The sequence below is a fragment of the Bacillus rossius genome, chromosome 11, assembly GCF_032445375.1.
Source record: "Bacillus rossius redtenbacheri isolate Brsri chromosome 11, Brsri_v3, whole genome shotgun sequence".
Taxonomy (NCBI): Eukaryota; Metazoa; Arthropoda; class Insecta; order Phasmatodea; family Bacillidae; genus Bacillus; species Bacillus rossius.
Window position 1 is genome coordinate 36,812,725 of NC_086338.1, and position 16,685 is coordinate 36,829,409.

Consider the following 16,685-nt stretch of genomic DNA (forward strand, 5'->3'; position numbering starts at 1 on the left):
TCATCACCAGTTCATAAGCTGTCAAATAAACACATACAGAAAATATTTGTATTACATATTTTCTAATGGATTTGGTTTTGGTTTCTTCCCCTATCAAAAACAAATTCAATTAAAATCATACCAAAATTCGAACTCCAACTAGCCAAATTGACATTAAGACAATAATTATTTTTTCTCATCCACCTTACCACTATAAGCAATCTTCAGCATTGGTGGATAAGTTTTACAAACACACCAGACTCATGAACAGAAATTTCATTTAAATACCACATACTCATCCCTTATGTATTACTATAATTCAGGTGGTAAATAAGTAGTAAAACTCACTTAAGATGTTCCCACATAATAAGTTTTCCTTTTCCCGCCTATTATGTTTACAAAATTGTTCCCATTTAAAACATTTGCATTTATAGATGCTTCCCGCATATGACATTCAGCATTTGAGGAAAGTATTATTATAATAATTTTTATCTTTAAAATTTTAAGGGCCTCCCTAGTAGAATTAAAGGTTAGCAAACACACTACTATTTGGATGATGATAACACACTATTTATCAAAACTACGAATTTGAAATTTTTCACCCACGAGAAGAAACTACAACAATTGTGGGTATTGGTTTGAATTTTTATTTTTTAGTTTCAAAATATGAAATAAAAAATCATCAAATGTCCAACTTTAAGTCGATTTTGTGCTGTTTGGGAGAATGAAAGAAATAAAACTTATAGAATTGTATAATGAAGAAATTGGTGTAATAAAAACTTATCGTTATAGTCATCGCTTTAAATTTCGAGATTTCTTATCCACAGTTAATGAAAATTTTGATATATTTCCAACCGTCCCGTGCTGCAGCTCGACGGAGCTAGCCGTGACCTAGGGCGGGCAGAGTGGTGGGGGAACACGGGCTCGGAGGGGAGGCAGAGACTCCTTGTGCGTATGTGTGCGCCTGCGTGGAGACGTCTTAGTTCTTAGTACCATGCGTGGAGACGAAGATAACGGCCATGTAAACGATACCCTTGTGTATGAAAGGAATTCTCACTTCTTTTAGTGTGCCTATCCACAGCAAGGAGTTACGAGGTTTCATAAAACATGCGTTGAAAAATCATGGTGCGAGGCTTATTGAAAACGTGGCAATGCTGCATACCACAGGTTCTTTCAAACTCCAAGATTCGTTAACCTGCTACTGCTTAAAGAAAAACAGACATCGTAAGCATGATTTATGAGTGTTATTCTGTGAGAAGACGTTCCGATGAGAACCGAAGGTTTGCAGTAGCGATCATCTGCAGCCTGCTTAGTTTATAAAATTCAGTTCATTGGAAAACATCTTTACAGGGTTTTACAGTACATATATTAGATTAATAAAATCAGTACAAATTTTTTTAAAGGATTTTAGGTAATAATTAACATTTTTAGGAACAATTTCATATTATATGCCAACCTAATAATTTGAAACTAGCAACAAATCATTGCCTGATAAAATACTTGAAATGGAAGATTCACATTTTACATACCACAATTTCAAAATTGAGTGAAGTAACGTGAATGGACTAACCACCAAGGCATTTTGGTTTTGCAGTGAAATTGACAGAGCACAGGCATGCTGCTATAGCAAGTGTTAATTACTTAAAGTAAATCAAGGGACACAGTACAAAATGTGGATTTAGGCCAAATTGTTAATTAATAGACTTTTCAGGCCAAAGAAAGAAATTCACGCATTTCTCCATTAGCACCTACATTTGCAGCATTTACTAAAATGATTGTGAACATGATGAAAAATCTGCATAGATACCTATTTACCAAACACAATCAAAAACATTATTACAAATCCAGTTTCCTCCAATTTCTCCATTATGGAATAGTCTTTGATACTAAATATAATTATTAACTGCAACACTAGGATATATTTAATATTTTTTTAAATTACACATTTTTAAATAACTTAGCAAAATATATTAATGCAAATATAGCTTATTTATTAAATATATTAGTGTATATAACTACAAAGTATATACATGTTTTAAACATTGCGTGGAGAAAAAAAATTATATTCAAATTTATATTAAAATTATAATTTAACAGCAAAAACATTATGGCTAAAACAAAATTCTCTTTTTTTTAATGATATGTTTGTACATCAGACTCTCTAGATATGTATAGTAGAATGATAATTTATGTATGGTTTATAACATATTTACATTAAAAAGGAAAAATTATTAAAATAATACTATATTACTCAAATTTTAAGATATATTTTGAAGGTTCCCAATTTTAGAATGGAAATTTCTTTTAAGATCATTTGATTATATTTACATACATACAGGGTTGTGCAAGTATGTTAAACATGTATCCTGTAGAATTATGGTATTTATATAACCAGATACTTGCACAAAAAAAATCAATAACAAACAGTATACACAGATGTATTAGTATTTTGATTTTGTGCAAGAAAAACAAATTCATTATCAATGGTCTTGCTACCCAATGTTCTAGTCCCAAAGATATTTGAGAAAATACTTTTAATTGTACTTTTCAACCTAACATACAATGAGCAATGCCTGATATAACACATCTTCAATGGGAGGATTAAAATATGTTTATCATACTCTTTCGTTGGTCAAGTTTCACAACATTTAATAAGTTTACATGAAATGCAAGATACTGTCTATAATTAAAATTTAAGAGGAATGTTTAACATGGTAAAAAAATATGCTGTGGCATAACATTACCTGTACAGGCTACGTAAAGGATGAATTGGCTATACATACCTAAATGATAATGTATTTATTATTGTAAAATCCACTCACTGAGACATGCATCTCAAAAAATATCAACCCATCCTCCATTAAAAATATAAGAACTTGCCACTCAAATTGAAACAGCTTATACAAATTTTGCTAAAACTAAAAATTAAAATCAAATTTAAAAAATAATAACTGTGTAGAATACACAGAGCTTGTTGAAGGCACAGCCACATATAAGAGACAAAACTGCTATAGAGTTAACTCATTAAAAAAACATAAGACTGTTTTGGTGACTAGGCAATATTATTCAAAAACTGTGATGTTGAACTATCAGAACTCGAAAATATCTACCTACCAGGGGCGTATTCTCCATGAATGCAATGCATGCAGTGCATGCTCTAAATGAAACTAATATTTTATGGGCATTGTGGCATTGATCACTATCTCGCTGTTTAATTCTGTAATTGTTTTCTGCTTAAGTTATTCCCTTTTCTTTATAGCTAATCTCGTTCCGTTCACGATTTGTGCGACGTGTGGCAAACAAATGCATTAGCGCTACCTATTGACTACAGCGTGAATGATACTTGTAATAGTTCCTCAGATTGTCGCGGTACGGCGCTGTGGTGCTCTCAACAGCCACTCTCCAGATGTGACGTCACTACCAACTCTCGCGAAGACGGGGTCGCATGCATACACTAGTTGCTTCTGCATTCACTGATCAGTAACACAGCCGGCCGCGAACGAGTCCATTTAGTGTCTGTTCAGTTGTGTTTTTTTTTTTTTAATTAAATGTTTGGGTTGGAATTATATAACATTCGTAGACACATTTAGTTGTAATTCAACTCTTAATTTTACTATTTTTCCTTTTCACTGCAATCTTAACGCGTGCGGCGTGGGTGCTTGTCGCAGCTTGTGTTAAGCTTATGTCACGTGGGAGGTTGCAGGTGCTTGAAGGTGACATTTTATTCAGCATGAACAGGAGTAGATTGTGTGATGGTTAGTGATTTAGTGCTAAGTTTACAATTAAGTTTGTTGTAAAATTGTAGTTTTGCAAGATGAATAACTGTAAAAATGACGTCGTAGAGACTATTTTTAATAAACCTTTTCAATCATGTTCATTTGATGAAAAGTTATAAATCGTTAAAAACGGGCGCCCGACGCCAGCGCTTAGCAATCTAAAAACAGATAACAAAACTAAAAATTTTGTACGGACATTTAATCCTGAGCTTTATAACAAAATTGTGTGGTTATGTGGCAGTGAAACATTAACAAAACTCTTCTGTTGGCCATGTTTGTTGCTTGCAAATGAAAAATCACCCTGGAACAGTAAAGACCGGGGTTATTCAGATCTTAATAATTTGCACACGGCAATTTCAAGGCATGAAAAGTCAGTCTCATATACATGCGTGGATATCGCTCGGTACATTCGGCAAAAGTAGGGTTGACTTGCAACTGGATTCACAGAAACGTGCAAGCATTTTAAAAGACAATGAAACTGTAAAACAGAATCGGTAAATACTGAAGAGATTGACTGCAGCTACATGTTTATTAGGGCAACAGGAACTGTCATTTCGAGGACACAGGGAAAACAGTGATTTTAACAATTGAGGCAATTATGTAGAGCTAGTTCATTTGTTGGCTGAGTTTGACGACAAATTGAGAGTCCACTTGTCTACAAGCTCTGTGTTCACTGGATTATCACCAATAATTCAAAATGATTTAAATTAAAGTATCAATGATGTAATGATTTCGGAAATAAAAAATGAGATTAAAGAAGCAAAGTTTGTTGCTATTTTGCTTGACGAAACATGTGATGTAACAAATTTTTCACAGCTATCAACAGTGTTAAGATATGTGTACAAGGGGCAAGTATACGAAAGGTTCGTAGGCTTTCATGATGTCAGTGGAGACAGGTCAGCAGAGGCACTAGCAAAACTTGCAATAGACACTCTTGAAGTATTTCAATGTAAGGACAAACTGGTCGCACAGGTGTATGATGGTGCGGCGGTTGTGGCCGGACATTTGAATGGTGTGCAGGCTAAAGTTAGAGAAGTGATTCCTCATGCTGTATTTGTACATTGTTACGCCCACAAGTTGAATTTGGTGTTATCGCAAGCAGTTTCATGTATAAGTGCATGTAGTGTGTTTTTTGCTAACCTTAGCGGCTTTGTCAGTTTTTTTGTCCATTCCTCTAAAAGAACCAATTTATTAGACACTATAGTGCAGAAGAGATTTCCTAAACTTGCACCGACAAGATGGAGTTATTCAAGTCGCTTAGTTCAGGCTGTCGCTGATCATAAAGTAGAACTTGAAGAACTGTACGAGCACATTTTAGAAAATCCGGAAGACTGGGACACAACTGCTATTAACGAAGCTCGTGGATTTCTTATGATGTTAAGGGATTTTCAGTTCAACTTCTTGTTGTGTGTATTTGGAGAGTTATTTTCGTTGACAGATGTTACATTTAACATCGTGCAGTCAAAATACTTGGACATTACATTTTGCAGCAAAGAAGTTGAAGCTCTGAAGGATAAGCTAAACACAAAGAGAAATTGCGGTTTTGATAAAATATGGTTGAAAACTGAAACCATATCTGACTGTGAGCCTGCAAGGAAGAAAAGAAAAGGACACTGCTCAGAAGCCACTGTAAAGGACGATTTTAGGATTGGACACAGTAATCATGCAGCTGAATATTCGGTTTCAATCGTTGCATGATTTGAAGTTCATTGAAATGTTTGATTCAAAAAAAATTCTCAACATTTTCAGATGTTTTCCCCGAGGAGGCATTTCAAAAATTAAGGACACTCTATGGAAAATTTTTTGATATTGTTAGGCTGAAATCTGAATTGAGTGCTATGTTTACATCTAAACATTTTGAGGGAAAGACAGTGCAAGAAATGCACCATTTCCTGTATCAAAATGAACTCCAAAGTGGACTTCCAGAACTCTATAAACTGTGTGTAATGGTTTCAACTATTCCTGCTACATCGTCATCCGTAGAACGTTCGTTTTCTGCACTAAGACGAATAAAATCATTCACAAGAAATGCGCAAGGACAAAGTCGTTTGTCTGCACTCTCCATCATGTCCATAGAAAAAGATCTGTTGGTGCAGATGAAAGCCCGCAGCTCGTTTTTCGACGAAGTCACGGAGCAGTTCTGCAGGAAAAACCGCAGAGCCGAGTTCCATTATAAGTAAATACATGGTGAGTGACAATTTGATATCTTTGTTAATTCTTCTCTCTAAGTTTATCACAAAAAAATTAATGTTGTTACCAGTTTTACGTTTAATTATTTTTTTAAAAAACTACCTAAACAGCACCATTTTGCTCCCTGAAAACCAAAATTTTCCGGGAGAGGGCCCCCGGACCACCCTTCTTCCGGAAGCGGGGGGGGGGGGGGGGGGGGGTTGGATGTATTCTATATTGCATGCGTTACCAAATTTGTCAGGATACGCCCCTGCTACCTACCAAAGTAAGGTCATAATGTACACATCATCAGCCAAATTACTTACAGTATTGTACTATTTACAAAGTTTTCAGTGTACAATAAACACTGTGAACTCTAAACTTACTTGCAAATATTGTATCGCACAAATGTCCATCCAAAAAAACTGTCGTACTAGGTATTCCTTTATTACATAACTAGTGCATGTGTCGAAAGCACTTCTTAATGTACGACTTGATTATTGAAAATAATTCATCACCTCTACACGCAAATCTAAAAAATAATTTTTAGGAATGATATTATGTTTTTTAACTTGTTTCCAGAACAGTAATAACGCTTTAATTCACAAATTTGAATATAACAAGCTTTATGCTACAGTACCACATTTCAATCTGAAACAAATGTACATACATCTTTACACCAAACTTACTTGACTACTCTTTATACAGTAAAATTTTTTCAACCTTCAGCAATTTACAACGGGTAAAATGCACCTGTCTACTTTTTTTTTTTTTTTTTTTTTTAAAGAGAAGCTATTTAAAATGTAAATAACTACAAAGGAAGCTCTTAAATAAGGGAATCAAACATATCAGTCACGCGTGAACGTTGTAACGCATACATACTTATTTCGAGTTTAGAAACCGTTGTTACGACTGTTTGTCTGAATGCTCCGGTAGCTTGGCGCGGTTGTCCGTCTCCGGGTCGGCGAGAACACGCTCCGTACCGACGCCCGGCCACAAGGGCGCCACTACGGCAACCTGCAAAGCACCAAGTTCACGACCTTGTGCGCCACAAAGTTGGCCACAAGCCCCGTCGTCTCCGCGCAGCAGGAGCCGTACTCGTTTCTGTTCTTGGGCAAGATGGCCGGCTGAAGGCGGCCGACCGAGCGTTATGCAAACAGACCCAGCCGGTGGATCTTGGCCGACAGGAAGTTGTGCAGGATGAAGACCAGCGGCTTCGGGCAAGCTTCGAGATCCAGCTCCTGGTCAAAAAAAAAAATAATGTTCAAAACACACATCAATTACGGGCATACTTTGGGTTCTTAAACACAAGCAGAGTTGGTCATTTGATTTTATAGACATTTGGATATTTCTCTTAAATATGTTGACGACCACATTTCTCATCATATATTAACTAAACATTATTTTGGAGGTGAAAATTCAAAAACTCACAAGTGATAAATAATTATGAACGCTTTCATTATATTTCTACTAATTAAATTGTATTTAGTTAAAAAATCTTGACACAAAATATATAATACAAGAGTGCTATCTGATTAATTTTACTGGAAAATCAAATTAAAGTAATACTCCAAAATGAAATGACCCAACTCTGCATGCGAGACTAATCCTTAAAATTTGATTTTAGTTTGAAAAACGAATCTAAATTAACTAACAAAAAATGTATCACTTTTATGTTAAAGATCCAGCCAATAAATGTAATGATTAAAACTTATATTTTGTAAAGTGTTGTCAATTTTACATATAAACCATCTCTTATTAACAAAGTAATAATATGCACATATGCAATTAGAAAATCACACCCAATTTATTTCAAAATCATTACATTTTGACATACTATCTACAAATAGAAGTTCTGCACATAAATTTTATTTTGAGGTAATTAATTATTCTTTTAAATGAAACTGATGTATCCATACAGTAATTAATTAGTAGATTGCAGGCTTTGCCACCATTGCGTAATAAACGATCTTGGCTATCAAGGTTGAGGCACATTCAATGGCAGATTTTACCAACGTATCCCTCTGCGCACAGTAAAAAAAATTGTGTTTTTTTTGTTGCATTGTATCTAGAAACATCAGCCAGGCGTTACAACCCTCCTATGAGCCTGATGTGACCCACCAATGCCCACCCCTCCACCCCTTGGCCACCCCATGCTTGAACCTCTCTCCAGCAACGTGTGTGCGCATCACGCCACGATCCAGCCCTGCAAGAGGCAAGTATAGCTTCAGCACTCTGAACCCTCTCAGAAGCATAAAATGACGTAAGTAATAATTACGGAATTTTCATTTTTATAATTTCATGCCCCTAATGTATGTGTAACGGGTTTAGCATGCAGACGGAGCGGCGCTACGTGCAAACATTTCGGAATGCACCCTCGCTTGAGTAGTTTAGTTTTGAACTTTAAAACTAAACACGCAAATATGTATGCACTATTAATAGCTCCAGATAATTGTAATTTAATTAGCAATAGTAGTTTAAATGGGTTGCTTTTTTTGTTATCACTATCATGCTTTCAAACAAGGTCTAATGGTCATTGGGGGACTAGTGAACTTGATGGCACAGTACTTCAGTTCTGTTCCTATTATTTCTTCACAAACATTTCATTCATCGCTTGTTCTGGTGCTTTGTCACTACACAGTGTTTCTTTGCAGTTTACATTATTAAGGCCTCACATTTTGATATGGGAATGATAAATACGTATTTTAAATGAAACAAGGTTTATTTTAATCAGATGTAAAATAAGTTTTTTTATTTTTGTAGTAAACATTATGTGAGACTATCAGATTTATCAAATAAATGTATTATTTATTGTGAAAATTTAAAGTAATAAAATCACATTTAACATTCTTCTGAAACACAGAAAACTACAATCTTGGAAAACTGATCATACTGTTGCATACCTGTAGGTAATAGAAGCTAAAAAGGTGAATTAAATAGATTGTAGTTATGATTTCAATGATCCCCTAGTAAGGACTTAAAAGATTTTTAGTGTGAGTTGAGGGTTAAATTTAAGTATGTAACAAAATGAAATGGAAAATTAACAGGATGAATTCCAATGTGCATTGTCATTTCATTCAGTTGTGTTCAAATGCAAGGTATACAATGTAGAACATAGTTTATTTTTAAATGATTATAAAATGAAAAAAAAAATTCATATATATTTTAATATTTAATGAATAGCTAAAGTTAGTAGAAACTAATTTTTATAATACTGAAACCAGCCAACTCAGTTTCTGTAATTTAGTTTTCTTCATGTTAAGTTATAATTGACTAGCAGAGAAAATAGTGTTAAATAGCTTCAATGATATTTACCACTTTGTTGGTTCTATTTATTATGAACAAATGCTGTACTATATTCCTTTTGATGTTAACCAGCCCCGTGAAACTTATATGTGCAATTTGTGCACGATGTTGTGTTTCCTTGAGTGACAACTTGGAGCGCTTACTGTCAACGATTTATTATTATTATTATTATTATTTCTGTTGATATTTGAAAATGGCGGGTTTTCATGTTAGGTTAAGTAGTTTAAAAGGGTTAACCTTCTTTTCTATTCAAGCGAAATGAAAAATAATTATTTGGATGGTAGGAAGTGTGCTGCTTTGGGATGTCCATCCACTTCCAGGAATTAGAAATTATTTCGTTTTCCTAGGAATTCGAAAGAGAGGTAACAAAACTAAATGTCTCGTGAAACTCATGATTGTATGTTCACTTTAAGAGGGTATCGAGAATAAGTTAACGCATGTTAAAAGTGAATTAATGTTGATTTTAAACCAACTTCGGGTGAAATATTTCCAAATAATCTGAAAACTGTTTACGTACCTACGGAAACGTATGAGATTCGAATCTAACTTCACCTCAGTTATGTTTCTGTACTTACCGTCAATGCTTTTTGTCGGAGGGTAACACAATATTTCCAGTACTTCTTTACTTGACGTACATTTTATTTCCGGCATAACAATTCTTCGATAGTTATGTTTTTTTTTATTTACATTAGAGAGAAATGTTTGGTTATGTATGGTCAGTTACATTAAGAATGCTGTTGTTTAAGGTTCTATGAAAAGGAAAAATTGGTGGGTTACATGGAAATTAAAATTTGTCGGGTTGGGGTAGATCTTCTATTTTCTAGCATAAGCATTTTACTTCACCTAACTTAAGCATTTTTCCGGTATGTCTAGCATAAGACAATAGCATTCAAATGTTACTGACACTGACTGTACCTAATCAAACTCTTCACTTTAAATACATTAATAAACATGCTACTTAGCAATCAACATCACTTTTACATAAAAAAAAGTTATTTAATTAATGAAGTACTCTAAATATTGCAATGTCCTTCCACCAGCACATTAAACATTTCTGAGAATTTTTTAAAACTTTTTTGCTGAAAGTTTCACTCATAAAATTTTACCCCTGTAAATTATGTTTTATGACAAAATTGTAATCATTTAACAATGTATAAATATATATTTTTAGGTACCAGAAATGGGCTGGCGTTGCAAAGAATCCTAAACTTGATGTACAAAGTATGACATCTTCGTACCTTTGTGGGAACCACTTTGCAAGGAATCAGTTTCGAGACGAGAACCAGACAACTCTGATTTTTGGAGCAGTACCTGTAGCAAAGGACAATTCTGGCTACTTGGATGATGATTTTCTCCCTGCAAATAGTGTCGTCTCGGACTCGTGGACACATTCAACGCCAAGAAACAAGCAAAGTTGTGCTACAAAATTGAAGTGAAAGGTTGGTTAGGTTAGGTCAGCTACATTTTAAATGCTTTGGCATTGTGATAGGAAAACAATATTGGCCAAAAATGGCATTCTTGTTTGGGTTACAGTCTTAATTTCAAAATTCCATTTTAAAATTTTATTTATTTTTAGAAAAGCCACATTTGTAATGTTTTAGCACATCCAAACATATATAATGTGTTGACCAAAATTAGTGTTGTCTAAAACAAGTACTAAATCCTTACAATCATTTCTGCTGCCACCAGCTGATTAAAAGACATGGTTTACGTTAATGATATTATTAGTTACGGTTCTCACAAAGTAATTTATAGTTGATGGAGGTTTTGCATTTGAAGTGTTATCTTATTTTACTTTATTATTATTTAATATTTTTCACATAGTACTATCCCATAAACTTAAGCACTGTTCACAAGGATTGATATTTAATTTTTTGTGTCTCTTATGTCATTATTTAAAGATGCTGAACAGCAATGATAGGTATTGTAAATTATAATTAAAATATTACAGCAGTGCATATATACGTGATAACTCAGAAGTCATAATCACAATGTAGTGTTAATTTAATTTTTCTAGGCGTATGAAAACTTAATACTTTGAAAAAATTTACAGTAGATGTGAATTGTACAAATTGAATACCTATGTAACATCTCACAATATTAGAGTGAAACACTTATTAATCCTATGCTGCAAGCAACTCTCATTTTTGTATCTGATTTTTTGGTATTTTAGAACATGAGAATCATAATTCTGTTTTGTGTGTGAAATAGATTAGGAAAGATTCACGTTTTAAATTGTTTGTAAATGTTTTAGCATTAAAAATCTATTTGTAAAGCAGGGGTTATATTAGTGATTAGAAGCCATCACACCATACATTTGCCATTGCTTCAAATGATATATGTGTGTGTGAGAAAAAACACGTTTTTTTTATAATAATTTAGTAATAACAGGATGGTGGATACTTTAGACTTCAGAGCAATAAATGAAATAACCATATACTAGTGCTTTTGAAGCAGCTATTTTGATTTAGTAATACTTCTTCAAAATGTTATTTGAATGCAAAGAATTTGTATACCCTTGTATTTTGGCTGTTTTTGTTATGTTTATGCACGTTGTATTTTTATTTTTTTAGAATACCTACATTTATATTTCTACTATATCATGTAAACCAGGATGAGTAACAAGGTATTTCAGCACTGTCGCTGATAGGATTATTATATTATTAGCCGATGTCAGGGTCTGCACTAAATGATGCTTCCAAATGCAGCCAATAAGCACACATGATAAATAAACTTACAGTATCCAATACAACCACAAACACAGATGGCCATAAAGTATCTAGTCATTATTTTTGAAAACATTATTGTGGTGGGACAGAACAAACAAATGCCTGTCTTTACAAGTTGTTCTTACTTTAGTTACCATCCTTGATACCACTATTTTAATTTGAATGAAAACAATGTTTGAATAAAACTAGGTATACATTTTTTTTTCTATTACCATCAGAATTCAGGATGCAACTGCAGGCACTCAGTTTTTGATTTTGGTTTTGTTTGAGGAATTAACTCAGAACCAATTTATATATACATATATTTTTTAATGTATACTTGTAAGAACCATGTATTATATCACTTGCTATATATCATTATACCATTCTTGTTGAATAAGTCATGCCTAGGAAAACTAACTCTATATCTGTTATGAGAGTGTATAACATACCTGTCTAGGGAGTGTTTAGCAATAAACACTCAGCAATGCTACTTCCCTGAAAATTTAGTGGGTAATTTTCTAGAGTAGGTGCTCAACCAAGGAAATTTATTGAAAATTCTGAAAATGGTGTTTTTGTTAACAACTAATGTTCCTTAAGATATTCCGAATCAGGTGTTCTCAAGTTTTAAATAGGATACTCAAGAAAGTAATAGTGGAGACTGGAGAGAATTATGAAGTCCTAGTAAATTGTGGTGTTAAACATGCACAAATGTTTATTTTGTATTTTCTTTCCTTTAGCAAATTATAAAGCTGTTAATAAATAAAGATTCAAAAAATGTGTTTTTTTATTCAATTTAAGTTGTAATAAAAATTGAACACATTGTTCTTATATTTTTAATTTGTCCAATTTTGAAGATGCAATACATTGACAACATATTCCTGTGATTCATCTGTTTGCCTAGCATAGAAACAATGGACTTGATACTGGTATATTTTTATCAGTGCTTTCATTTTGTAAAATAGTTTTCCATTTGCCTTTACCTAGTTATAACCCAGTAATACAAATTTGTTTTTCACAACAATTAATGTAAAGCTTTAATTCAAAATCTTAATTTTTTATATGAGGTAAGCTAATAGTAGGTGGCAATTTTTTTATTTGATATTTTTTACATTTGGTTTATTTACTGTAATTAAAACGAGTATATATTATAAATTTAGAAATTTAATTAAATGTATGTGTGTATACGTATTTTTATATTCCACACACACTATGTTACAAAGCAAAACTTTTAGAGGAAATAAAACTAACAATTTTACTTTTACAGTTGAATATTCATATAAATAACTATACAAATAGTTCTACTTGTAGAATTGCTTGTTTAGTTTCCTTTGTAAAAGATATTCATCAGTCAAAGTAAACATGTTAGTTGAAATATTTCCATAAAAAAAATTATTTTAAATAGACCACACATATGTCCACATTCAAATTTCCCGCCGCCGGGTGTTTTTTTTTGTTAGTTCCGCGAGTGACAACTTGGAGCGCTAGTGTAGAACTAGTAGCATAATAAATAACATTGAGTTTCCCATCTTTCCGTAGGTGGATAATCTTTGATGTTAACCAAGTTTGTTAGCAACTTAGTTTATTTATCAAACTGAAGGTTGCAGTCAGGTCACATCATAGAAAAGAGAGGGTCACATGCAGTAACTTGTGATTCATAATATTTATTCCAAATAAGTATAATTTTTAATGTGTCCATATGCACAAGCACCCCTCATTTTCAAACTTAAGCTTCACTAGGTATGTTATGAAAAAAATTATGAAATAATTTTTTGAACGCACATGCAATTAGCAACAAAATTTTCACAGAATGAAAATAAAAATTCTGCATACAATTAAAAATAAAATATGATATAGATTAAAAAAATATAAAATATATTAAAAAATAAGATATGTGCCTTAAATCTTATGAGTGACATTGAATACTGGTCCATATCATTAAAAACATTTATTTATTGTGATTAGTGATAGAAATTGCGATTATAACTTTTTCCTGTGTATTTATAAAAGTGAGGTTATGTTCACATAATATGCAAAACAATGCTAGGTTGTCTGTAAGCTTCCATTGTCTCTGGCAGGGAGTGTGTGGAAGGTTCAGTAGTCTCCTGGCCGATTTCATGGGAGTTTTGATAGGTTATGTTTCCGTACGTATAATTTGCATTTTAAATAATAAAATATTACAATATTATTTAATAATTAATTAGAATTTATCAAAAGTGTTTATTTTAAAATTTGATTTATATAATTTCTACTTTACCAACGATATTTATAAAATTACTAGTCCTTTTATTATTTTATTTATATTATTTATTAGCTTGTAAAAGAAATTTATTTATTATGCCAAGTTAGTATAACTTCTAACAGGCATAAATAAGTTCATACAACCTTTTTTTTTTATTCCTTTTTTTTCAAGGCATTCCTTAACTTCATACCAACACACTAATATCAACACGAGGAGGTAACTTATGTGCTACTAAGTTGTGCGCTTGCATCACCATCTCGCCCTCTTCGCCCCCGAAGTCGAGCCAGAGGAGGCGGGCTCCGTCGTCCGCAGACATGCGCAGCCTCTCGAACGAGAACTTCCACAGCACCTTGGGCTCGCGGTTCGTCTGGGTGGCCGCCTCGTACAGCGTGAAGCCGTTCTCGTAGTGCAGCACCAGCTGCGCGGGCTTGCCTTGCCACAGGCAGCCTGCAACAGAACTGCTGGTCGTGAGCACGTATCACGAACGTGCGTGCGCACACACACACAAACCCACCCCCCACACACACAAACCCACCCCCCATACACAAACCCACCCCCCACACACACAAACCCACCCCCCACACACTCACAAACCCACCCCCCACACACTCACAAACCCACTCCCCCACACACTCACAAACCCACTCCCCCACACACTCACAAACCCACTCCCCCACACACTCACAAACCCACCCCCCCACACACTCACAAACCCACCCCCCCACACACTCACAAACCCACCCCCCCACACACTCACAAACCCACCCCCCCACACACTCACAAACCCACCCCCCCACACACTCACAAACCCACCCCCCCACACTCACAAACCCACCCCCCCACACTCACAAACCCACCCCCCCACACACACACAACCCCCCCCCCCCCACACACACACACACACATACACAATGTACCCCCATGTAACAAACCCAATCACCAAGCGCCCACGTATTCCAACTAAAATTCACAAACGAAACCTGTGACACATTTATTTAACAGTGCTTCAAAATTAAAAAGTCTTTTAAATATAATCAGTAACTACGCAATAACACTTATTTTGTCCATAAATCTGTGAACTGTCACGCATCCCAATGGCCACCACTAAACATGTGAGGGGTTGGGAACAGTTGTAACTTGTAATTAGGGACAAGATTACATGGTGAACTACAATAAAACTGAAATAACCCCGAAAAGCATGTCAGAACACTACGTAACATGTAAATGCAAGTTAATACCCGACAAAGCTTGGGAATGTAATTTATACCATGGAATTAAGTAGCATATAACAAAGACCTATTTAAAATCATAAAAAAAAAGTTTTCATGTTTGAAATTCAAGAAACGTAGTTACTTACTTACAGACAAAAAAAAGTACCCAAGTGCATGGATTAGAAAAATTAATTTAATTTTTTTACTGTGCATACTGCCGGTGTTTCGGCACATCGTGTTTTAAAAAAACAACCTTTTCCATAGCACATAACCTGATTTTATTTGACTTGGTAAAATTTAACTATCTGTTATCAATTGAAGCAAAAAAAATTTGATTTTTTCTTCATTTTGGGTTATGACTAAAAACATAGTATATATGGAAAAAAAAATAGTTTCGAAATAAAGAACTTTTATACGAAAACCCCCTAGACCTTATAAACCAACTTGAAATACTTTTTAACCCACCTTTAACCCCAATATATTAAAAACCCTCGACAATTCAGCTCGTGTAGTACTTGAAAATTCAATTGGCCCTACATTCCTTCCTACCTAATTTTATGCAGATCCAATGAACACTTATAAAGTTATCATTAAATAGTCACATTCCTACATATATACATACATACTACATACATTACATAAGGAAAAACCTAGCTAATTTCAAACACAGGTAGAAAAAACATATTTGGAACACCTACTTACCATGATCACTTTGTGGCTTACCTTCTGCTCGAATGTGTGACTGGTTTTTGATGTAATACTACAAAATATTATCTTTTTCTGGCAATGCCGGATTCTTTAAATGATAATTACTTTCCAGCATGTTTATGCCTATGCTTAATTTTTAGTTACCTGTAAATAAGCTTTTTGGATAAATTTTGTAATGGTTACCTACCTCTATCTTTGAACATTTAGTTAAAGCTTAATTCTGATTTATATCTTATTGACTACCTGTTTTATCATTATTTTGTTTACTATTGCTTATTTCTGTAATTCTCAGTGTATGATGTATTGGCATAAAATATGTAAGGGTACGTAAAGGCATAAAATTCTTCAAAAAGCTCTCTTTTTCAGATCTCAATACTGATAGTACTGATATTGAACTGTTTTAAAATGTAAAACATCTTAAAGGAATGTCTTAAATCAATTCTTAAAGCCAAAGTTTTCCCAGTGTGTAAAGAATACAAGAATCTGCACACATCTATCACTAGTTGACAGAGACGAACGCCTCTTAAGATGTGCGAGACAAATGCCTCTTGAGACGTGCGAGGCGAAGCAGGCAGGGTTCGTAAGC

At 34.0% G+C, this 16,685-nt stretch overlaps 1 protein-coding gene across 4 annotated transcripts in view; it reads right to left on the reverse strand.

Moving 5' to 3' along the window:
* Positions 1-5,675: 5,675 nt before the first annotated feature.
* The window catches only part of LOC134536812 (beta-1-syntrophin), a 207,526-nt gene continuing 196,516 nt past the window's right edge, over positions 5,676-16,685 (reverse strand). For all 4 annotated transcript variants that reach the window (XM_063376784.1, XM_063376783.1, XM_063376786.1 and 1 more), the window contains exons 6-7: positions 14,434-14,627; positions 5,676-7,165 (exon numbers count right to left, since the gene is read on the reverse strand). In XM_063376784.1, the coding sequence (XP_063232854.1) occupies positions 7,073-7,165; positions 14,434-14,627 (287 nt within the window). In that variant the 3' untranslated portion in view covers positions 5,676-7,072. The remainder of the gene's footprint in view (positions 7,166-14,433; positions 14,628-16,685) is intronic.